Source organism: Neolamprologus brichardi, chromosome 13 (genome assembly GCF_056152115.1).
Source record: "Neolamprologus brichardi isolate AB-2024 chromosome 13, ASM5615211v1, whole genome shotgun sequence".
NCBI lineage: Eukaryota > Metazoa > Chordata > Actinopteri > Cichliformes > Cichlidae > Neolamprologus > Neolamprologus brichardi.
In genome coordinates, this window is record NC_142116.1 from 23135798 (window position 1) to 23159928 (window position 24131).

Below are 24131 nucleotides of genomic sequence, written 5' to 3' on the forward strand. Positions count from 1 at the left end.
TTTTAAGGAAATTTGGGAAATGTGCACTGAAGCAAAAGTCAGTCTGCTGAACCAGAGGGCTTCTGGGTAATGCTGCTGTATTTTATTGAAGCAACAAAATACAGCAGCCAAAGAAATCAGTCACTGGTGGATGTTTGAATATCAACACTCCCTTTCAAGTGAAAGCATGCTAGTAGGGTGGCTCGTTGAAGATGGAAAGATTATTGATTTTTCTCAGCAAAAATGTATTAACCTTAATTGACCTTTGACCTCCGGTGAGGCGTCTTCTCCACAGTTGCCATAGAAACGCCTGTTGAAAGATGCAATTTGACACACACACACACACACACAGATAAATAAGGGATGTTTTGAGTGCTACGCATTGTTCACCTTTATTGCTACCACACACAAACCACCACCTCCTTCTCGTCTTTTCTTGCAGAATCTACATATATGATGTATTTATGTGGACATTTATCACCGGTAGTTCGCCGGTAGGAGGATCTTTTCCATCTCTTGGTAATGCCGCTCACATCCCATCCTTGTCAAAAGCTCTCAACCCATTGCAAGGGCATGTCGGGGTCTCTGTTAGACAAGACCTTCAGCTGCACGGGGTTGCGGATCAATACATGCCATCAAAATGAAGAATAAAAACAAACAGGCTGTGTGTACAAGTCTACAAGGGTTGAACGATCCCTATCCTGGTGGTTTTGTTCTCCTCCCCTGCTGTCCCACTGGTCCTGGATCTGTTTCAGAATATGAAAGGAGGCGGTGGCCCGTCTCGCCTGGCTTTATTTCAATAGGACTGACACCTGAGAACTAGACTGGGGCTGTATTAGCCCCTGTGGGCTGGCTTCTGGGGTTAGCCCGGATGGAAAGATGGATCAATCTGAGGTGGGTAGGTTTGAGAGCTGAATTTAAACATGCACATACTCCTGTGTTTACTGTGTAATTCAATCCATTATTGTTTGGCATTTGCTGGGAAAGCATGGCTGTTTTTCTGCTGGGAAAGATCATTTTGGTAGCAGCAGGCGATTTAAAAGGCCAGGGAGGGCTCAGTTACTGAAGCTCACCCAGCCTCTGAAGCCTGAGAAAAATCATTAAATCACTAGGTCTGGAGGCAGCGGTCATCATTGATGTGAAAAGAGGCAGAGCTGCTCTCTGGGCTACTGATGCAAGGGGTGGGGAGCGAGCAGGCTGGTGATGATGCTCGAGAGCAAGAGTTTCCTTTTCACCTTTGAAAAGCTGGCTGAGATGTAATAGACATCCTTTCTTTGAAGATAGATGCGTAAAGACAGGGGGAGTGGGACCAGAGTTGAACTGGGGACAGTGTACACCGCCTTCAACGAACTCTACCCAGACTTCATCCAAGGTGAAGGTCACGTAAGGCTGCATACATGTGCTGCATTGTCCCTGTAACAGGTCCTCCCCCTCAGGCTGTGAGTGCTGGCAGAGACCAAAAAACCCTCCTGCTGTCTGTCTTTCTTTACTTAATCCTCTTATAAATAGGCCACTGTGTCTATTTTACAGGCAATAAAGCAATGTGTTCACAGGGTGAGCAGAGGGGCATGGGGTCTCCCATGGTGGCAAAAGGTCTGGTCTTAAAGAGTCTTCAAAATGGATATCCATGCATGTCTCACTTTTTGGATCTGCTATCTGTTATGTAGCTTGTGCTTCTTTCTTTTTCCATCTTCCCGTGGTGTTCACACTGAGCCAAGATGAACCCAAAACAGTGGGGAGAATATAAATGTGGAGACGGAGCCAGTGAAGAGGAAAAAAAATGGATTTATGTTTCAGTGCTTGTGGGGGCTTTCAGTACGTAGTCAGTGCACCTTTTTATAGATCGTTCCTTTGAGGCTGAGAGAACTCGAGAGAGGAAGATGTGTTGACCTGAAACACCCCCACCCCCCTCCTCCTCCCATCAACCACCCCTTGAAAGCATTACCCAGAAGCCCTCTGGTTCAGCCCACGAGACCACTCCTGTTGTTACTGCCGAGGTTTATGCCGCCAGCAAAGATCAACCGTGAATCCATTGCAGCCATTCAGCTTTGTGGGAAATGGATGAAGGATGAATAGATAGCTTTATGTTTACACCTGGATTGATTTATTTTGTCCTGCTTTCCATTTAGGCGCTCAGGGGGCTTCTGTGCCAGGAGGCTTCACGCTGTTATAACAGTGTTTCTGTACATCGAGAATGCTTTTATATTTGTGTACTTTTGATAGAGGTACAATGACAAAGAAAGGGGCGAGACTATGGTACGCTACATGCTAAACCAGGAGAGCGCCTGAAAAACACACAAAATATTCTGGTTGCCTCAAAAACAAACAGAATAAATCAAGAGGAGAAAGTAGAAGCGAGCAGGTTGAAAGCACCTCTTTATTGTGCCGTTAAGTCTGTGTTGACATTGAGCCCACAGTTAACATTCTTGTTTTCTTTCCTTCTCTCCTTATGTCTGCTTGGACACGACTGATGTTGGCATTTCCATCAAAGGTAAGCTTAAATATATTCCTATATTTCCACTGCTTTTTTTTGCACTGCAACCCAAACACATTGACTTTGTGGTCATGGGAAAGGGCCAGCTGATTGCTTCCCAGCAGAACTTGATCAGTAGGATTCCCATACTCTTGAATAGAAGTACCGACTTTGTTTACTTGCAAATTATATGAGTTTGTCCATCATGAGTTTTTTCATATAATGAGTTAATGATTAGGCTGATTAAAACCCTAATTAGATGTGTGTCATGTGATTGGGACTAAAAGATGGACTTAGCCATCATAATGTCACCCAGTGGTTAGTGAAGGCCTAATTTGAAGCCTTGAGCTGAGTGACTTGGCTGAACTTGGGGTGATTAAGGAATACAAACAACATGTTTACATGGTAACAACTTTTGCCAATTGCAAGGTAACCCCGCCTTAAAGTATACCCACATATGTTTTAATCTCCTATTTAATTGTAATGGTAACCATAATTTACCAAATGAACAACATGATGAATTTAGTAAGAGATGAAGCTAGTGTTAAAGTGTTTATTAGATAACAGGAATCTGATGGGTTTTCCCTTTAAGCCTGGATTATACTCTGATATGGACACAGACAGCTGCAGATCCGACGGCTGAGTAGCCATTCCTGTTTTCCTTCTTTGAAGTTGGGTAAAACTCAATTATGCAAATTGATATTTAATTCCCCCTTTTTTTTGTTTTTTGTAAGAAGGTTCAGTAAACACTCAAAAATTTAAGTTTTCTGGCACTTATTTCATGGTTCAGGCTTTAAGACCTGTAAATCTTATGTATACAGTCTGTTGATTTTAGGCAGTGTTGCTGGACTTACAGAGTTGATGTTGACTAAAGAAAACTGGATTTAAAAAACAAAACAATAACTAATCTCAGGGTGACTGGATAAGTGCATAAAACATGAGTGTCAGTGCCCTGAGCAGTAAGTCCTCAGCTGGACGCCATGCATGTTCTTCATTTATTCTCTTCCCTCCTATTTCCTGACTTTCCCCCACTTTACCGTACATAAAGAGGAAGAAAATGCCTAAAAATGTAGCAAGTACAATGAAAGAATTAAGAAAATAAAAACGAAACATTCAACTTAAAAAAAAATAGTTCTGCAAATGACTAAACCTAGTAGGTTTATATGCCAAAATATTCTCAACTGGGTAAATAAGATGACACAATAACAAGTCACTTGTCATTGCGAAACAAAGCAATTACAGACATGAGAGGCAGCAACATTTTATATGCAAATGAAGCATCTGTATTGCTGTTAGGGGTGAATCTGTCCTTGGTTTTGATTCTGGGTTTTCTGAAGACACTTTCTGACAGTCTGTTCCATCTGTGATCTTCCCTTCAGATAACTCAAATCATTGTTTATGTGTCTTTGCTCAGAAGTTGTTGATTTGTTATTCATCAGTTAGCACCTCCGCTAATAAGACTAGCAGCTACATGTCTAATCATTAAAAAGAGCTGTTTTTTCTTTGCACTGTGGAGTGTAGCTTAGCTCTTTCTGCCTTGGATGTGATTTCTCTCATATTTAAGACCTGCTTCCAGAACAAAAAGACTAGATGTGAATGTGAAGTTAGTGAGGGTGACTCTTGGAAAAACCCACAACTCAAAAACCCAGAAACTTTGCAACATGTTTTTACGATTAAGTGAGGAAAATCATTCATCCGCTCTCTTCCACTTATCCTCGTCAGAGTCCCAACTCCGGGTGATGGACCCCATCCCAGCTATCATAGGGCGAGAGGCGGGGTACACCCTGGCTATTACAGAAAGACAGACAACCATTTGCGTTCACACCTATGACCAATTTAGAATCGCCAATTAACCGAACCACACTAACTGCATGTGTTCTGGTCAGGAAAACCATTCAAACCTATATTACACATGGACAGGGCACTTTTTCTCTTCCATGATGTCAGACTGTCGCTGTTAAAAAGGGGTCAGAATACACTTAGGTGGCCGATAATATATCTGGGCAGTTCGCCCAGCTCAGTCTGTATGTGGAGAAACTCAAAACTCCACTATAGTACAAACTGTCTCCTCTGTAAAAGGAAATGAAAACAGACTAAAGAGGCCAAGGAAACAAAATGATCCAAATGCACTGATGTGGCAACGATTATGGGATAGCAGTTTGACCGTGGTCTCCCAGGAAGTCAGGAGAACGCAGACAGGAAGCGGCGTTGTCCAATCGCGCTTAAAGACGAGACGAGCTCTGACAGAAAGACAAGGGAGGGCTCCGGCTTCTCACACAGGTAATTGGCTGTCGGCACGGGAGACAGCGCAGCGTGACACCAGATTCTTTATTCCTCTCACACACAAACTCTCTCCCTTCCTCTTCCTCCTCTCTTCCGCCCTCCTTCACCTTTGAGAGAAGTGCCTATAACAACAGCTGCTGCCCCGCACCCAGTTAGTATTCACACACAGCCAAGCAGGCCAATTAGGGGCCTTATAGCATATAATTGCGTGTCTGCGACTTACTCCAGTGTGTGTGTGTGTGTCTCTGAAGGTGTCATTTCGTTAAGTCTCAGGGGGTCGCGCCACCTCCTGCAGCGAGGTGTCTCTCCCCAGAGTGTGAGTGACAGTTCACTCGGAGGGAGGCCATTGTGGCAGTCAGGCCTGACTGGTTTCTAATGCTGTTTACATTTAGGGCAAGAAGAAACCAGTATGTTATCTTTGTGTGTGTGTGTCTACTAAAGACTCCACAACACACTCATTCCATAAGTGGTGGGAAAGTTAACTTTTATGTTTCAAGTTAATGGACTTGAGTCTTTATTTTCATGTTTTAATAAAAATGTAAAAAACAATAAAGTGCTCCATGCTGACCTTGAAGACTTTCACAGTTTTGTTGTGGTTTTAGAGAAACTCCCTTCCCCCCCTCCTGTTTCTACACCCTCCACCTTCCAACGTGATATATTTCAGCAGCTCTTGCAATTTCCTCATTTTCTTGTTGTGTAGTAGGATTTGTGAGCAAATTCTGTCTCTTTAATATACGGGAAATGATATAGAGAGGAGTGCTTCCTGTACTCAGGAGGCAAACACGTCTCTCCATTATGAGAGGAGAAAGAGCTGTGGATAAGATGTCTTGTTGGAGACAAGACTACAGGGCTTCCCTCACATATTATTAGGATATTCTTACTTAAGTAAAGTGGCTGCATAAACCATTAGATATCTAAATTAAGCTCAGCACAAATCCTTCACTAATACCATTAAAAGCAGGCACTAATGCTTTTAGATTCGGAGCTCTCGCATATTTCACATTAACTGTATTAATTTTTCAACTGAGTAAAACACAGGACACAGATTACTGTGGGAATTTAATTCTGCCCCTAAAAGCATCAACTGATAGCTGGCAGCGACAGGCAGGGTTTAAAAAGTGGAATAAAAATCTGATCTTGTAGAAAAGAGGCATTTAGATGCTTTAAACTATGATTCTGTTTAGGTTCTTGTGTAAATGTAATAACATTTAAAGGAATGGTTTTTAAAAATGCTACAGTTTTTGACTGCTGGTTTGTAGTGATGCACCTCACAAACACAACATCTCAATCATCCTCTGATAAATGGGAGTTCTCAACCTCCATATGTATGTACTTTTATGTAAATTGCTTGCGTGGGTGCTGAAATATTATGTTTCAGAGATGTGAAAGAGAGGAGAGAGGTCTAGTTGAAGAAATGGATTGACTTGAAGCCTGAGGTGGCTCACGGTGTGCCGTGCTTGTTTACCACATACATCTGCGTGAAACCGTCCATCCTGTTATCTCTGCTAGACTACTTTCAGATTTGGAAAATGAAAAAGCAAATGTGATGTATTTATAGCGAGTGACTCAGATGATTTTTCTTCGCTCTCGTCTGAAAACGGAGTTGTGAATCCCTGCTGAGCCTGGAAGGAACTCGCGTTGGCCGGTCGGGATCTCGGTCTGTAACTCCACACACTGGTATCCTCATCAGACGTGAGCCTTGAGGAGAAACTGTACATCTAGCTGCGAGCACGCTGTCCATTTGATCCCCGGGGCGCTACCCTGAATCATCCCAGAAAACTGCCAGCGTCCTAACCACGACCCAACAGGCAGACTGGAAAAGCTTAAAGGCAAACACTTCCATTTTTGTTTTGTCTGTTTCTCTTGAGGTCGATTCATCCTTCTCGCTCTCTCTCCAGAGCTTTGGCTCCCTCTCTTCCTGTCTCGATCAATCTTTTTTTTTTCCGCCAGTGTCAGTACACTCACTCAACATTAACATTTGTAGAACAGATGTAGCGATGGATGCCAGCTGCAGTTCTCAATTCTGCTCCGAGGGCTTCTTAAGGGAGTCCTGCACCTCTGCAGCAGACAGATGGAAACCTTGTCTGTTGTTTGTACGTTTTTTTTCTCTCAGTTTGTTGATAGCTTTCTATAAACCCTTTGCTGACAGAATGGCGCCTTTTAAGCTGTTTGAGCTGAGAGGTCGTACGTTGGTCCATTCGGCTCCGTCGTCTGAGGCCCTTTGTGTCTGTGTTGGCGCTTATCGGTCACGCTTATCCCAAAGGAAGTCTGACTTTCTGTCATATCTAAGATCTTTGCTTAAAGATCACCGTGTCTAGATGCCTATCAACAGGTGCGGTACCTGGACAAACACTGCACACAGCCGCGACGCCGAGAGATTAAACATTTCATTTCCTGTCCCCGGACCCTTAATCTGCAGTGCGTACGAGGCAGTGAGCCTAGAGTGATCTGGTTTTGGTTGATACACAGCGCCTTATTTTTTGCGTGCCAGCAGTGGGAACACAGAGCTGTTCTTTTTCTTTTTCTTAACACAGAGGTGTGAAGGGCGAGTGCTGAGCTGTTGAGTTGTTCGCTGAAATAACATAATCACCTGAACTGTGTTCAGCTCAACCTGAGTGGGAGGAAACATGACAAGTGGCTTGTGTTGCCAAGTAACACAGTCAGTTAGTGGCTGTGTGACGCTCCGTACTAATGGTGGCTGTAAGTGCTTGAATAAAGCTACCGTGCTGGGCGACAAGACATCTAGAGCGCTGTATTTTTGGAAAATTGCAGTAATTTATTCTTCGGTTTGATTCATGTGCTGCTCTCCTCGGTGTTTACATCATGAGCAGCACACACCTGAGCGTCTGTTAATGATTTCAACTAAATGGTACATAGATTATACAAACTTGCTACACTGGAAATTCATTCAAACTGTTTGGCAGTGAAGGACACATTAACCGTTTGCTTTTGTCGCTCACATTTCTTCTGCCGTCTGTATTGAAATGCTGTCTATGCAAATGAAAACGTTGACATTGCCTTTAAATTCAAAGCGAGCCTCGCTGGGGTCTGCTGGATCCTGCCCATTCCTCTGTTATTCAAATAATCAGAGTCATTGCAAATGTCACGGCCCCCCTTTGGCTCCTACAAAGTCGTCACAGGAGATTTGAAAGTGGCACTTATAGCTGAGTGTCCTTTAGAGGCACTCCACTGTATATGAAACCTAACAAAAGAGCCTCTCTGAATGTTTTTCTTAAACTCGCTGCATACAAAGATGTGCACTGGTGATGCACTCAGTCTCGCATAACTTATTACGTGATCGTTCTTTGAAGGTAGATAAAAATCTGCTTCCTTGTCCCAATCATGTCTGAATTCTTTTTGTCTGTATTTTAAGATAAACTCCGATTTGAATTGTTAAATAAACAACTGAATGTTTGCACCAGCCATGAAGTGGCGTACTGGTGAACTGGTGATGTATTTTCTTTAGCACAGGACCTTATAAACAAATGCTCTCTAAGCCACAGTTGAAATGGATTCGGTGACCAGGTGTGATCTGCAGTAAAATGTCATTTGCATCCAGATTTAAGATGGTCTCACCGTGTGTGTAGAAGACAATAAGGCTGAGCAGCCGTAAGAAACAAAGATTTAGTGCACAAATGGGTTTTTCTAGCCCCCCTGCACTCCTCCTCTTCGTGGCGGTGCAAGCAGACCGCCTGCCAGCTTCCAAACATGATGTCACAGAGTGGCTTGCTTAATTAAAAGATTATACAACCTAATTATTGTAATTTAGGCTGCAGATGCATGAAGAACACTGGGATCAATGCTGGAACAACACACTCACGAGCTCTTTGCGACTCATAATGGGATTCTTTTGATGTCAGATTTTATTAAGATGACACACGTTCTCATTAAGTGTACCATTAGTTCCTTGTTTACTGTGTGTGCTTTTAGCTCGACTTCTTTCCTCTCGGTCCCGGTTGCGTGGTTTCAATTAGTGAGGCAGAGGAAGGTGAAAACACTGTGTTTTTTTGTTGTTACTGCTTATGCATAACTATGTTAGTCGTTGTTGTATTGCAGCGATCTGTTGTTATGGGGTATTTTTGAGATTTTTGAAATTGTTAGTCTGAAAAAAATTAGATTGAGTTCAGATTAGCCGTGTTATCTTGTGCACTTCAGCATTTACAACGTTGGATTTGTAGAAATACTTCTGGGATCAGTGTTGAAAATAAAGCAAAAGCATCTTTGCGCACTCGTAAAGACTTCCATTAAAACTTCCTGCTGTAGTGTTTGCTGAGTCAACATATTTCTAAAAAAGCACATTCTCGCACCCATGTGGTCCAGAGTCACAGAGGCTTTTCTTACAGCGCGAGAAACGCCAGTTACTGTACGTACAGTAGATGTCTGTCCAGGAAGGTTGTGGCTAATTAATTTGTGGTGACTGCACTAATCCCGCTCTGGAACGCCAGCCAAGCTCTGCCAGGAAACCTACACCACAGAAGCTGACTGGCAACTAGCTGGAAACAGCCTAGTTGCCAGGTTTGTTTGATTCCCTCCTGCCAGCATCAACATCTCTGTGTGTGTGTGTGTGTGTGTGTGTGTGTGTGTGTGTGTGTGTGTGTGAAGGAAAGCAAAGAAAGGAAGATCCAGAGAAGCCCATGGGCCACCCATGTCCTAAATCTGTTTTTGTGAATGAAATAAGAAAGGTAGACACACTCTTTCCTCTCTCTGCTTCACTCAGGCATGTGAGTCCACGTGCTAGAACAAAAAAACCCACGAGGATAATGCAGATAGCCTTTTTCCAGAAGTATCCAGGAAGCTTTTAAAATACAGTTCTGAAGGTCAGTGGCAAATGTGCTGTAATAGCGTGATGGAGAGACACAGCAAAACAAAACAGGAGAGAAACGGAGGTTTAATGGAGTAGTTATTGTCCTCTGGAGCCTCATTGAGCGACTGGAAGAATCCGACTCTTAAAACTGGGCATGCTCATTCATCCATCTATCATTAAGAGTCCTTCATTTCGTCTCTGCAGTTTGCCTCATTAGATTATGTAACTGAGGCTGCCATGACAGAAGAATCTAATTTCAAACCGCTTTTTTATTTTTTTATCTTAATTGTCATGCTTAGCATATTAGCAGTTGGACGTCATAGCGGAATCTGAAATTGAATTGACCTAGAATGAAATCGTCAATCGTCAAGGGGACTGGGTTATATCCTCACACAATCTCCGGTCCTCCTCGAAGCGAGATAGAGTAATGACTATAGCAGACTCTGTGCTCTCGCCTTTATGAAGCCAAAAGTCCCCAAAGACTCCAGGCATAATATACACTGTCAGCAGATTGATGGAAAACAAGCGTTCAGGCCCTCATCTTCTCTTTTTTAGCACGAAAGCCTTCTTATCTCAGCTCGCTCTCATCGGCACTGGGGCGTCTGCCAGCGTACCGAAGAGCGCCACCACCACATTCCTGGCTGGCACGGATGTCTGGACATAGCCGAGGCGCAGGCATCAGCCAGAGCCGCCTGCAGAGGACGGGGCTGGCACAGGCAGTCGAGAACTCAGCGCCCATCTGCTGCTGGAGCCAGCAAGGGGAGCCATCGTTTATTACGGCTGATGTGAAAAGCAGCTCCTGTCAATCTGGAGACATATTGTGTTGTTCCTGCACTATATAAGATTTCTGCACCAAGTCTGCATGTTTGGCTTTGGCCTGTACAGTCGGGGGGTATTTTTATTTTTTTCTTTCTCCTCTTCTCTGTTTTTAATCCGCTGAGGTTATCCTTCATCACAGATCACATTTCAGAAGACGGAGACTTGGAAAGAGCATCCCACTTCTTCAAACTCTGTTTTATCTCCTATCTGTCACATCACTCTGCAGAGGCTGCATCCACAGGCCTGCAGAGCCAGATTTAACCATGAAGCCAGCTTCAGTTCTCAAACTCCCACCTAAACAGCAGGCTCTTTTTGTCTGCAACGTCTATCAGGCCTGCGTGTTTAGCCTGGCTGCAAAGTGCCGAGCTCCTCTGTTCAGCTGTGACTTAATCTTCCATCTTTGGCTCATACTTCTGGAAAAATATTGACGGTGACCCCAGATGTTTGACATTACCGTTGCTTTGTGTTTCGCTTGATAACTCTGTGGTGATGTTGCCCATGACCCCTGCAGGATAGTTTGAGCACTTATTGCGTAAACCGTTAGCGGTAGGCTTTCACATGCTTGCGTGGAGAGCCTTTTGTTGTGTTTCTGTACTTAAAGTAAAGTAGAAAAATTCCAGCCCGTTTCAAGTTTTCTTTTAAAAGTGTTCTTACTGGATTACTGCCGCGTTTTTCAGGACCAAAGAGAGAAAAACGGCCCAACCTACTTTACCTGAGCAAAGCCTAATCCGTCTTAATCTAATAATTGCTCCCATATTTTCTGTCTCCTAAGAGCACAGCTGCAGGGGACGGCTGTGGCTCCAGGTCGCTGTGCACCATGGGTAATAACACCCAAGGTCGCTTTCATGGTCACGACAAGATCTGTGAACTGTCTGCAAGGTTTTTCCCCGTCGTCATCGTGTGGGCGTTGCAGACAGATTGTTTAAAATCTTATCAGAGCTTGTTCTTTTCTTCCCCTCCGTCTCTGCTGGCTCGCGCTCTGTCCTCGGTAACGTGTGGGTTACGCAGAGATGCATTAGGCTGCCTGTGTTTCAACAGCCCGCCTTTTATGAGTGGGTGTTGAAAATTGGTGAGAGCTGGCTGTGCTCAGATGTCTCTATTTTAGATGCAGCATGACAGTTATGAAGCCGGGTGTCGAGGGATGAAGTCGAGGGGGGCGATGAGCGACGTGGCACACATCATCTTTGAAAGGCTTCTTTGCATACTGGAGCTGCATCTGCCATAAAGCAAACCGATCAGTCTCAGTCTGCGGCTGTTTACACATCCTATGATAACGAGGAATCGCTTTACAGCGTTATACTGTGGTAATACTTAAACAACCTCAGCAGTGGAGTGGGAAGAAGACAGGCCTTTGAATTCCAACACTTTGTTTTAGTCCTAGAACTAAACTGTACTGAATATGTAGTGCTGTGCAAAGCTAGCCATCATTTCTTTATGTTTTGCTTGGAAAATAATAATAAGGGCAGTAAATAAGCATATAAGGCAAAAATAGAGTTGTTATGACCTTCAACACAGCCTGAACGTTTTGCACAGCTTTCTTATAATTAAAGTAGTCTTCAGGAATAGTTTTCAAGGCTTCCTAAAGGTTTTTGAATGTTAGTTGCATTTTCTTGTGTCCTGTCAAGATGATCCCACACTGTTTCAATCCTGATAACATCTGTGTTACATGTGGCTTGTTTTGAAATGGCTTGTAAATTCAGGTATACTTTTTTGTGTGTTTGTGTTTTATGTTTAAGTGGTTGGAACGTTGGGCACTAGCAATAAAGGTCAAAGCCAACCTCGATACTTGCATGTCCCTAGTATATTGGGACATGCAAGGGGAAGTTTGAAAATGATTCATCAAAAAAAAAATGTGGGTAATATAACATTTTTATTGATTTTTCACATTCGGTGTGACCGTGATCGTGACCTGACTTTTACCAAAATGAAATCAGCTCGAGCGGTTATTGGTATCTACTATCACACGAAATTTAAAATGGTGTCTTGGAGGCTAGACTGCTAACAGATAGACAAACAAACAGAACCAATTCCCCTTCCAGGGGAGAATTGGGCTACTTGGAAGCAAAATATACCAAAATGAGGTCTGGCTCAAGATTTTTGCACAGAGACAGATAATTTTTCCTACTTAAACCATGATTAGGTTTCTTTTTGCAAATGGAGCGCCGCATGATGCCCCAAACTAGTCCGCATCCTCCGTCCCAGTCTGAATTGTGCTTCAGGCCTCCTGGTATGACTATAACGAGGCAGTGATGCTGTGTGGCCTATTAAAACGCTGTTGGAGTAATGTTTGGGTGGGGCATAGCCAACACTTTGATGCTGCTGACCGCCTCCCAGTGTGCTTATTAAGAGATTTATGGCTCATGCACCCCCCCCTCTCCTGTTCACACTGCCATTTGAGTGTTGTTTTTTTCCTCTCCTGTCATGGATACCATATGGAGTACTTCATTTGAAAGAGCGAGTTGTGTTGGCAAGCAGCGCCTCGTTAGAAGTGATGAGAGAGCTTTTCATTGCTGCATAGGAGAGGTGACATACTTCTGTCAAGCCCTCTTTTTTTCTCTAAGACAAATTAAATTCTGTCATCTGGAATAATTTGATGAAAAAATATTCGAGAGTTTTCAAAATGGGAATCTTTTTTTTCCCCTCTTTATTTTTTTTTATATAATGGAAGGAGTGAACCAAGTCTACCTGGCGAGGTTGCATCCCGGTTGCCATGCCAGTGTTGCCTGGTAATAAGTTGGGGGGGGGGGGTTGCTTTGTGTAGTTGGTGCCGTGCTCGCTCCCTGCCGTCAGCGATGAGATGGAGTGAAACACACACGAACTGATAGGGATCTCAGCGAGGTTCCTTATAATGAGCCCTCTCTCTGCACACGAGCAAGCTGCTTTGCAGAGAGAGACCCTTTCCACAGGGCAATTACCCGGTACAATAATGGCAGCGATTGAATTTAGGTAGCGCGCGTGCATATGAGTGTCACCGGTAAAAGGGCAGGCTGGCTTGGCTGCTTGAAGATGGTTTTCAATTAAAGGAGATGAATAAACGCAGGAAAGCGCTGTGCTGATGTGCACCTCGCAGAGAATAAAACACTACCTGGGGTCAGTTTTGTGGATTTAATGGAAAGAGTCAGCAGGGTGTTATTCTTTTGTATTACTTTGATTCATTTTGACTTGATGGAGTTTGGGAGCCTTTGTAATGACTGAGGTTGAACACTGAAAGCTGCCTTTTAAGAGGTTCCGATATCATTTAAGAAAACGTGATCACTCTGAGGTTTATTGTGTTCACGTTGAGAGAAACACTATGGAAAAGTAAACTGCTGAACTTGTATTTAAATCGGCTTTATCTGCAGGGTCCAGTTAATCAGATGTTTTTTGTCACTTCACAGCAGATCTTGAATATATTTCTTGTGCTTGTTGACCTTTTTGTGTCCTCGTTTCTGGATTTTTCTGCATTAAATAAATCCGGGACATTTACACCCAGTTAAGCGTGCATATCTGTCACTCGCGTTTCAGTGAGCTGACAGGGAAGTCGTACCTGGTCTGACTCGATCTTGTTTATCTTCACTCCTGTCGAGTTCAAAAATTCAACCTGACCTCTTCGTTTGGCGGCGTTTCTGTTCCGTGTACGGGCGATTGCTCTGCGTCGTTCACGCTGGAGAAGACGAAACTGTTGCTGACAGACAGAAATGTTAAAATATTGGCCAAGAAATCACTGAAGCTGAAATTTCCTGGATCGCCGCAAACAAACGCCGGTATTTGTCCGTGATCAACATTTTCCAACCCTGCGATGCATGACTGAGACAGGGAACTTAAACTGTCACGATATAAGTCACAAGATATTAATCACCCTCCCTTACCTGTTTCATGCTCTCTCTTCCCTTTTTTCCACAGCACTTATTAAACCATAAACTCAGTTTTTAGGGAAGATCTTCTGCCAGCCGGTTTTAAGTCAGGCAGCCAGTGGAAAACTGAAAAACACACACCCACACCCACATAGACACAAATCAAGTAATTTGTTGACGGGCATTGAAAGTTCTGTCAGTGGGCGTCAGAGCTTCCCATGACTTTGCCACTTATTCTCCTTTCCATTTGATCCTTCTGACATCTCGGTCCACCCAACCGAGGATGAAGCTATCACACTTTTCCATCTGAGGTTTTACTACAGCTTGTAAAAACACACTTGCCTGGACTCTGATAGATGGTTATCAGCATGTGTGATCCCAGCATGCCAGTCATTAATGAGGTCACCTGAGATTTCTTAAAGATCAGATTTTTCTCCCAAGTATTTTGCTTATGCTCAGGAAAAGTCGACTTTTATCACTTGGTGCCATGGATACTAGGGCTGTTCGATATAACGATATATATCAGATGACGATATAAAAACGTCTATCGTTTCATTTTATGCTATCGTTTGTTTCGTGGTGTCGCAAAATAAACTGTTTACGGCAATATTTTTCATCGTTTTGATGGTCACTATAGTGGCCATATTAATTTCTTAAAGTTCTCTCTTTCTCTTATATTTTATATAACCACACTACAGATGGACAAGCGCCTGTTTTTATGCGTTGTGGTTAGCAACAACGACGGTAACACCATCGCGTGTCCGCTTGTTTATGTTCCACATAAACCTTTCACAATAAAGCTCAAGATCCTGTTGAGACTTTTCAAAATAAACTGAATCACGTGAAAGAGCAGATTATTTACGGATGAGAAGTAAAAAAGAGCTGCCAGGTGCTAAAAAATAAACCTTAGACTCAAACGTTAGAACAGGCTTTTCCCCGCAGCACGCCGTGTAATAAATACTCACAAAGAAAACGGCGGCCGTTACAACTTATGTCTAAAAATGTATCGTTTCATGCATCTGTTAAAACACTCGACTCCAGCTACATGACGCGCAGCTGGAAACACTTCACCAAGTCGAGCTGCCCGAGATTCACAGAATTTACAGAAAATGTTATATTTTTGTGATTTATATCGTTATCGGACGATAGAATTCTTATTGCGGGATATGAGATTTTGGTCATACCGCACAGCCCTACTTTAAAAGGTGTTTAGGTTCAAGCCCAGAGGCTCTTTCCAGATACTGTATGCAGGTTTCTGTTTTGTGTTTGCCACACTCTGCATCTGTCTTTCTTCTCATAACAGTGAGGAACATCTTCTTCCTTTGCTCTGTTTGACATACAGCCTAATAGGAAAGCTAATCTTGTTAGTTTATCACTCCAGTGAAGCAGTAGGAATCTGCAGCAGCTGCTAAATTTCAGAGCAAATAAGGTATGGTCTTCTCCCCACTGCTGGCATGCATGTCTGGCTGGTTTAATGGATTGCTGTAGGTTTGTATTCATAACCCCAGCTTGAAGACGAGGACATTCATCCACCTCTGATTTTGATTCTGCTTTTTTTTGTCCTGTAAAAATGACCACAGGCCCGACACCCCGTGTGGAGCATCGCCATATTTACTCGTGTAGCCATGGCAGGGCTGCGGGGACTGAATCTACTAAAGTGGATGCTTTTAAAGAGGGAGTAGTTGCATCAGCATGCCATCTTTTGCATCCTGAAAAATTGATGACATCTTTTTCCAGTCTGTGCTTGTTGCAGTGCTGCTTGTCTTACCTCCTGACTGACATTGACTGAATAAGATGTTAAACCTACTTTCAGATCTTATGTGAACTTTTGGAGTCATGAATTATTAATCAGACGGAGTCTTATTTTTATTTTTCCCCCCTTTTTTTGGTGTACTCTTTTGAAGTTTCACTGTTTGTTGTCGGCGTGTGCTGCTTGAGCTGGGGGGGCTGATGTTATCAGCAGTCTTGCAGGTCTTATCCTTAATTGGGTTATGTAGATATTGCGATTTGGGAGAGGATGGAGTAATGAAAATGGAGTGATCACTTTAGATAGTGCCGTTTTCATGGGTTATGGACTCTTTGTTACCAAGTGGCGCTTTAAATTAGTTACTCGTAGTGTAAAGAAGTGCGAGCATTGGGCACACCTGGTGCTCTGCTCTCTGCAAAGGATGCTCAAATATTGCAAAAATTATAATCACAGGAGGTTTTTTTCTTTTCAACATTTAGACCACAATTATTGCCATGGCAACCCAACTTTGAAGCTCTAATGCATTTGTTGGAATCTTAGAGGAAAAAACAAAGTGTCCTGTTTTATTATTTGACCAAAGCCTCTGTCAACCTACAAAAAAACCTATTATTATTATACATGTGATTACAAATAAAGTTTATTTATGTACACAGCCCTTCTCTGCCTTAGTCCCCTGCTTGAAACCTTAAAATCTTAAACATTCAGTGTCACCATCAGGCTGCGCACACATTTGATTTATTTATTTGAAGACTTCACACATGCGTGTCCACACTCCTTCGCTCTGCGTAGCCAAATGCACAAACAGACACAAACATGGTACCATTAATTTCTTTCAAACGTGGTGAAAGAAAGAGCAGAGGAGAGACAAAAACATCTGGGACTCCCACGCTGTGTTTAAAAGAAATGAGTGCACATAAGGTTTGGAAAGAAAAGCATAATTAAAATAGTTTAAATACTAAATAATTCATCACCTGCTGATCACCTTTGTTTACCTTTTTAATTTTTATACATTTCTGAGGAGATATTCACCTCACTGTATATTTTAATAGCAAACAGGCTGAATTACAGAACCTTTAACGTCTTAAATATTTATCAGTGTTTTGCTTGGATACAGCGTATCAGCTGCAGTTGAATGTTTGAGACTCTGCGATATGCGTGTCACTTTAAAGATTGAGATTAATGTCTAATGTCAAACGCTCCAATCACTGTCTCACGCTCCGTCAGCAGCACTCATTTCTGCGACTCCAAGGCTCCTTGTTCTGCTGTCCTGTCATTTGCAAACATTTCAGCACAGCTGTCTCGCTTTGACACGGTCCACTGAGAAGCTGTTAAACCGCACACATATGGGGCTATTTGAGCTCCCACAGTGGGTGTGTGTCTGGTGCCACGTATTTGTGGCTCCTGTGTCTGTCTGTGTGTGTCTCTGTTTAACCTCATGGAGCCTCGGGCTCGTGTGTCATCCTTGGATGTCGTCACCCTGCAGAGGCATGTTTGGGGAAACTTTCAGAGATAACATTGTGGTGTGTGTGATGGCCTGGTGGAAACACACAATGCTCATCGCAGGTTTTTTCACTGATAACATCTCTGATGCTGCTTATCTCAAAGAATTCATTTTTCTTTTTAAATGCAGAAATGTGAAATCTCGTTTGTATTAATTAGATTGTGTTGTTAGAACACTGATTTTGCCCACACATCCTCCGTCTGCATCTTGCATCTGTTCTTGAAAACTGAATCGGCTCGGCCAGCCCTGCCTGTCAGTGCCAGCAAACAAAGTTGGGAGAGACAGAAAGAAAGGAGGCAGTGAGTTTCAGATGAACCTATTATGGTGGGTTCTGGCTGTCAGGCTGACTTAAAGGCGACTCCCACCTGACAGCCATGACAGCCGTGCCAGGCTTAATGGGGTCGGCAGTGCAGTGAGCTGAAGAGGCGAATCCCCGTGTGCAGATATTTCACCCTCTCAGCATTTTCCTGCTATGTCTTTAACCCAGTTTCTGTCTCGTCCGACTTATTTCCAGATGCGTCAGTTGAATTCTGAGGAATTGTTTTGAAATGTGTCAAAAACACCCATGTGCTGTGATTGACGTGAAATATTAACAGTGCTGCAAGTTTTTTGGGCTGCTGATTGGTATCGAAGCCGAGGCGTTTTTTTGTGGATGCGGGCTGAAAGACATTTCACTGTTTTAATGGCTTTCTAGCTTAAAAAAAGTATTTGAATAGTAGAAACTTTAGGTATCAGTTTTTCAACACTGTTTACGCTTCTCATATGTCAGGACACGCAGAATTTGTTTCACTCATAAACTGCAGCTCCTGAACTCCGAGGTTTTCCAGTCATATGGCAACGCAAACGCGTGACACGTGTGATCTCGATGTGATGACAGAGCACCAAATATTCATCCAGTGTTTGTGAGTGAATGTCACGTGTGCTGCTGATCAGGCAGCTCCTTCAGCTGAAGCACACAGAGCGTTTCCAGTAAGGCGAACATGTGTGAAGTGGACAATTTCCTTCTGTGTGATTCATATGAGAAAGAATTTTGTTGAGAACATCCCGGCTTGTTTGTACAGAAATTGCACAAATTTTGGGAAACATATCCCAAACTATTTTTCAGAAGAAGAGCTCGTGAGTGAAAAGAACTTTTATTGATGAGCAAGTTTTAAAATGAAAACTTGAGTATAAAATGTAGTTTTTTGTTCAAACAAGCGGTCTAAACCAAAATAACACACTAATGCATCATTAATGGATATATTGGTTTGTTAAAACTAGGTAGACAACTTTTATTTCTACCACAACTAATTGCATCTTGACTAAAAGACAGTGGTGCGTTGTTTACGTGCAGGTTTGCTACCGTGTGACGTTCCTTCTCACTGCTTCTGATGGCACATTGCTAGTCGCAGCATGCTTTGTGTTGAATGTTTTTTGTCATAAGAACAGTCCCGTCCTGTGTTCCTCAGTCTCACTCTCTGTTTGCCTTTTATCTGCAACTCTCCCTTTCAACTGCTCTCTCTTTGAAGGGCCTTCAGTCTGAGTTTGGATAGCATTTACCCTGCTTATCTATCCCAAATGCCACACAGCGAATATCCGAGCATTCCTCTTTTCTGCAGCCCTCTTGTGACTCGCTGAAAAGCGTGACCTAAATTATCTGTGTCGATCTGGCCAGACTGATACAACTTCAGTGAAATTTGGGTTCCTGAGTGAGTAAAGTGAAGGTAAAAGACAAGAACAGGGATGGCAGTTGTGATGCTTTGTGTGCATGACTGTGTTTATACTGTTTGTGCACGTGTGCCCTTGAAGTCTGCTCTTCTGCGCCAGTTTAGAGAAGCAGGATTGGAGTGCGTTTGATAGATGTAGGTCACGGCACCTTCTCTGTTTGTTCAGTACAGTAAACTTGGCAGACTCGCACGCCTCACTCTACCCACCTCTCTCTCACGTCTGTCACTCCGTGGAATATGAAAACGCCTTATCTGTCTGCGCCGCATCTGCCGGGACTTTTTCCGGAAGTCGTTCCGTCTGCGTGGTTCTAAACTCACAAACTCGCGCTGTTTGTCAGCGAGCATCTCAAATGAAACCATCAACCACGTGCCTCCACCAAAGCTCGTAACGTTGCTGTGCAGAGGAGGTTCGGCGTGATGGAAGCTGGCATGCTACCTCGCACCCCAGCTGTAGGCTTGGAATGGAGGCGGAAGGCTGTCTGCAAGCATAGATTGTCTGAGGTGGATGGCGAGGATGACTTCGCTGGTGTTTCCAGCCCATCTGCTACCTTTTATCCCAGTTTTGCACAGATGGAACAAATTCTCAGTCCCACAGGAGAATTGCTGGAGACCATTTGCTTATACAGACGAGGAGTTGTTACAACCCTTTGTGCAATAAATCATGGGGAACCTTCATGGTAGAGCTCGTTTCAGAGGCTGTGAAATGATTTATTAACTATGTCAAAATATTATTAATTGTTAATCAGTGAAAAAGAAGAAATCATACATTTCAGAAGCTGAAAGAAATACAATAAAAGTAGTTTTGCTCAATAATATTTTTTTGCCTGAATAATAGTATAAGAGCGTGACTTCTTTTGATTATTATGTCTGGCACGAAGTCACAAGGAAAAAACTGAAAAGTAGATGTGATCATATATCAAAAACTGAGTGAAAATTATGCTGGTCATGGAGGAATGATTCGAGGTTTGATTCGTGATAAAGTAAAAGCCAATCATCGGGCCATTGGTGTCTTTGCTAGAACCGATGAAGTCATCTATACAAAAATAGATTCCCCAAAGAAGAATAAAAAAACGACAAAATTAAAGCATACAGTCATTGAGCCCTCCATTCTTGGCTGTCTTAACCAGCTGATAAAGGTGTAGGCAGAGCTGAGGTTTTACTGGCGACCGAAAAGGTTTATACGATGGTCTCAAATATTCAGTTGTTTTTCTCTGGATTTTAAAGAAGTATTGCTTCAATTTATTTGATGTCAGTGTTGAGAGCTGTTGCTTAGCATTTCTACGAGTAATCTTTTCTCTGATCTTCTGCAGTGCCGTGACCTTGTCAGAGTCGGCACGCTTGAGCCTTGGAGAGACAAGTTTATTTTCCAGCGCGCTTTGCACAAACGTCCTAGCAATTGAAGGCTTAAGTTGATCTATTTGCCCACCTTTCATGTAACATTTAGATGGAATTTTCTGATTTCGGTCTTGCTGATGCAAATAAAAGTCCATGACTTAAGCTGACACACTGTTTTCTTTGAAATGCTGCCTGTCATTTCCTTTTGAATGTGTAAAGTAATATTTGTGGCCATATAAGGCAATCTGATTTACTCTGAACCTGAACCTTACTGCAGGCTCACCAGAATAGAAGTCTTGTTTGACCATCCTTTCTATCTCGCTGTGTCTTTTCCCGCCTACCTGCCTGTCAGCGCTAACCACCTGCAGGACAGGAGCGGTGGCATGTTAGAGGGTCAAAGATGGGAGCATTTCATTGGCTCATTATCAACATCTTCCTTGATTTAACTTTACTGAAAGATCTCCCTTTTTTTTCTTGCCAGACACAGGCAGACACACACGCCGTCACACAGGTGTAGGTATGGTTAATCGACTCTGGTGGTGGACCGTTACTTATCATAACAAACCCCAGGCAGGCAGGATAACATTGTGTTATACGGGGCTCATGAGGGCCTGCCTCGACAACCGTTGCAGATGGCTATTGATAAGTGTTTCATGGTGGTTGTTCAAACTAGTAGGCAGCTGCTGAGTTTAAATCAGGTGTCATCTGTATGTTTACACTTGCCAACAATAAAGAGTGTAGTTTGTCATAAAAAAACATATTAGTGAACCGAGATTTACAGTATAAACAAAACTGAATTGAATGAGAGGGAAAAAATACTTCCCACAATGTTAGTACTCTGAGGTAGACACAATAGTCTGGTAAGGATATGCATGACTGTATTTAAATGAGGGTAGAAACTACCAGCTGTGGGACACAAGTTTCGTGATCTGAATCTGTATAAAGTCATAAAATATTATGTAGTATAAGTGTGTTCTTTTTAACTTGACCAACTGTACTGTCAAAAGGTTTTGTCTACACATAGTACACAACAATCAACTTAGCAAAAAAACATTTTTGGGCACTTTGTTACTAGCAGCAGTTACAAAAACACTTAATCTTTCTTTTTTGGGTTTAATCTGTGACAAATGCTGGTCAGCTATTGGCTGAAAAGTCTGCATATGTCAACAATGGTCTGCAGTATGTCCTTAAAAAAATTGAGGAAGCTGGACAAGCAAATGTTTGTATCTTTAGGCATTTTGTTACTAACTTGATGTTACAAAAACACTTAATTTGAAGAAATAATTTCAGGAAAGTGGGTGACCTACAGATATCTGCAGCAGATGAACAGCATCTGGAAGTAATGTTGTTTCAGGACATGAGAGATCATTCTGGCCCTTTAGTGTTGGTCCATCTACCGTTGACTGCAGCCACATCAGGAATGGCGTCAGTGGGAGGGTGGCTGTGAAGAAACCACTGAATAGCCTGTTGTATGATAAATTACAAAGAAATGGACTAAAAATCAGAGGCAAACAGGTCTTATGAAGTGATGAATCCAAATTTGACATATGCTTCAAAACAGTATACAAACAGTGGGTCCGCTTTGTCTTCTGTTTCCTCTGTCTGTTTGGCAGAGACTTTTGTGATTTGTGCTACAACGGTACTTTCACGTTTAACTGAGAGCATTAAACAAAACTGAACGGACCGATAATCTTCTGAGACGTGGATTAGTAGAGCATAAAACATGTCTCACACACCAATCTTGTCCGCAGCACCACGAGGGACAATAAAAGATTCAAGTGTACGTGAGGCTGTGTCTTTGTGCGCGAAGCACATCACGTCTAATTTAAGAGACACGTTTTCCTGAGCCGATGACAGCATGTGACTGTGGGCGTGTGATGTTTGAGTGTCAGAGCACCCACTCACATCACAGTCTATCTAACAGGGAAGGTATTTTCCCCCGGCGCAGAGGCTGATGATTTTACGAGAAAATAATTCACAGCTAGCCATTATTGTCTAAACATCACATTCCTCCACAGGGCTAAGTGGTTGCTATGGCATACACTTAATGAACGGAAAAAGCAGTAAAACGTTAACAGCAGCCCCATTCTAATCTGACTTTCCCCTCTTTCTCCCTTTTCTCCTCCTTTCCAGTTCTGTCCATCCAGGCCGCTGCCATTCAGTTCACCAAGGAGCCCAAATCCCAGGATGCCTTGCACGGCCGCAGCGCCATGCTACGCTGCGAGGTCAGCGATCCGACCGACATCAGATACAGCTGGCTTCACAACGGCCAGCCCCTGGAGAACAGCGAGAGGCGCTTCCAGGAGGGCAGCAACCTCAAATTCAGCGCCGTGGATCGGCGGCTGGACGCAGGAAACTTCGAGTGCGTTGCGGAAAACACAGCCACAGGAGAAGCGCTCCACTCCAACAACGCCTCCTTCAATATCAAGTGTGAGTGTTGAGTTTCAGGCCATTTTCCCTTCCTTTGACAGAGGAAATAAAACAACCCTCTTAAGTGAAAATTACCAACTGACAGGGTTTCATAATGGCAACAAGGGTGTGCATCCAGTTTCTGGATCAAAAAAGCCAAACAAAAGTTGCAGTATAAGATGACGGGGCAGTGTAAGCTGAAGGAATGTTTCCACCTTGTTGCCTTATTCTTTGTGGCTTCTCTCTATAGGAAACTGGATATGTGCGCCACCAAGCATGTGTTTTTTTGTTGCTTGTCTTTCCTCTCCGTTGTGTAACACTCTCTTTCCCATATACTCTCAAAGGGCTTTTTGTCAGGAAATTACTGAACAGTCTAGTTCACCTTAAAGCAGTATAATTATTTCGGTTTAGATTAGCACAGGTCTGTCTGCTCGAGCTTTTTTATTTGTGTCATGCTTTTCACATCTTCACCTTTTAAATGTGTTGTCAAATTATGGGGAAGCACGCTAGTGTCTTAATTTTGTTATTTAGCCTCATAACCAAACCTCGGTGACCCGCTTAAGTTTCAGAGCAGAGGAAGCCGGGAAATTCTGCACAGGTCTGTTTGGGATAAATAACAACCTTGTTTGGGTCTCGTCAGAGGCCCTCAGGTACCAGTTGTTACTGAAAAGCCTTTGTGTCATACAAACAGAGTTTTCAGTGATGGTAGAAGGAGGGAAAAGGGGGAAAAAAGCAGGCAAAGTGGGCGAAAAATGATTCCATCTGGAATATGTTCCCCTCTCTTGCTACATTCAGCCTGGAGGTTTGTCTTTGCTGTGATGGTACTTGTTCAAAGGGTGATTACAAGAACAGATGAGTGTCCAGACCTCCTAGTTGTAAACTGAGAGACGGATGGAGGGAGAGAGCAGCGGTTTAACTCCCTCTCTATGATGTGTCTCCACAAGTGGATATTTGAGGCGTGTGATGTCGAGCACCGTCTCTCTCCGAGTGCTTGCAGTTGTAGCCAAAAGACCAAAGAGGCCCATCGGTTTTCCCAAACCCTGTCCGATCTGACGGGAACCGCTCACATGTGTTGCAGTTGAACATGATCTAGTGTGTGAATAAAGCTCAACCGACTTACTCCCACAGACTTAATAGAAAAGAAACAAGTTAGACATGAAGCACCAGTTCTCCAGAGCAGAATAAACTGCATTATCTGCCAAGCCATTAACATTCCCACGCACTGGAAAAACAAGGCATAGT

The 24131-nt window shown here is 43.1% G+C and overlaps 1 protein-coding gene across 1 annotated transcript in view; it reads left to right on the forward strand.

Annotated features, from left to right (window-relative positions):
- ptk7b (protein tyrosine kinase 7b) overlaps positions 1–24131 on the forward strand; it is a 69031-nt gene that overhangs the window by 25432 nt on the left and 19468 nt on the right. The window contains exon 2 of the mRNA XM_006798952.3: positions 22614–22910. Within this exon, the coding sequence (XP_006799015.2) occupies positions 22614–22910 (297 nt within the window). The remainder of the gene's footprint in view (positions 1–22613; positions 22911–24131) is intronic.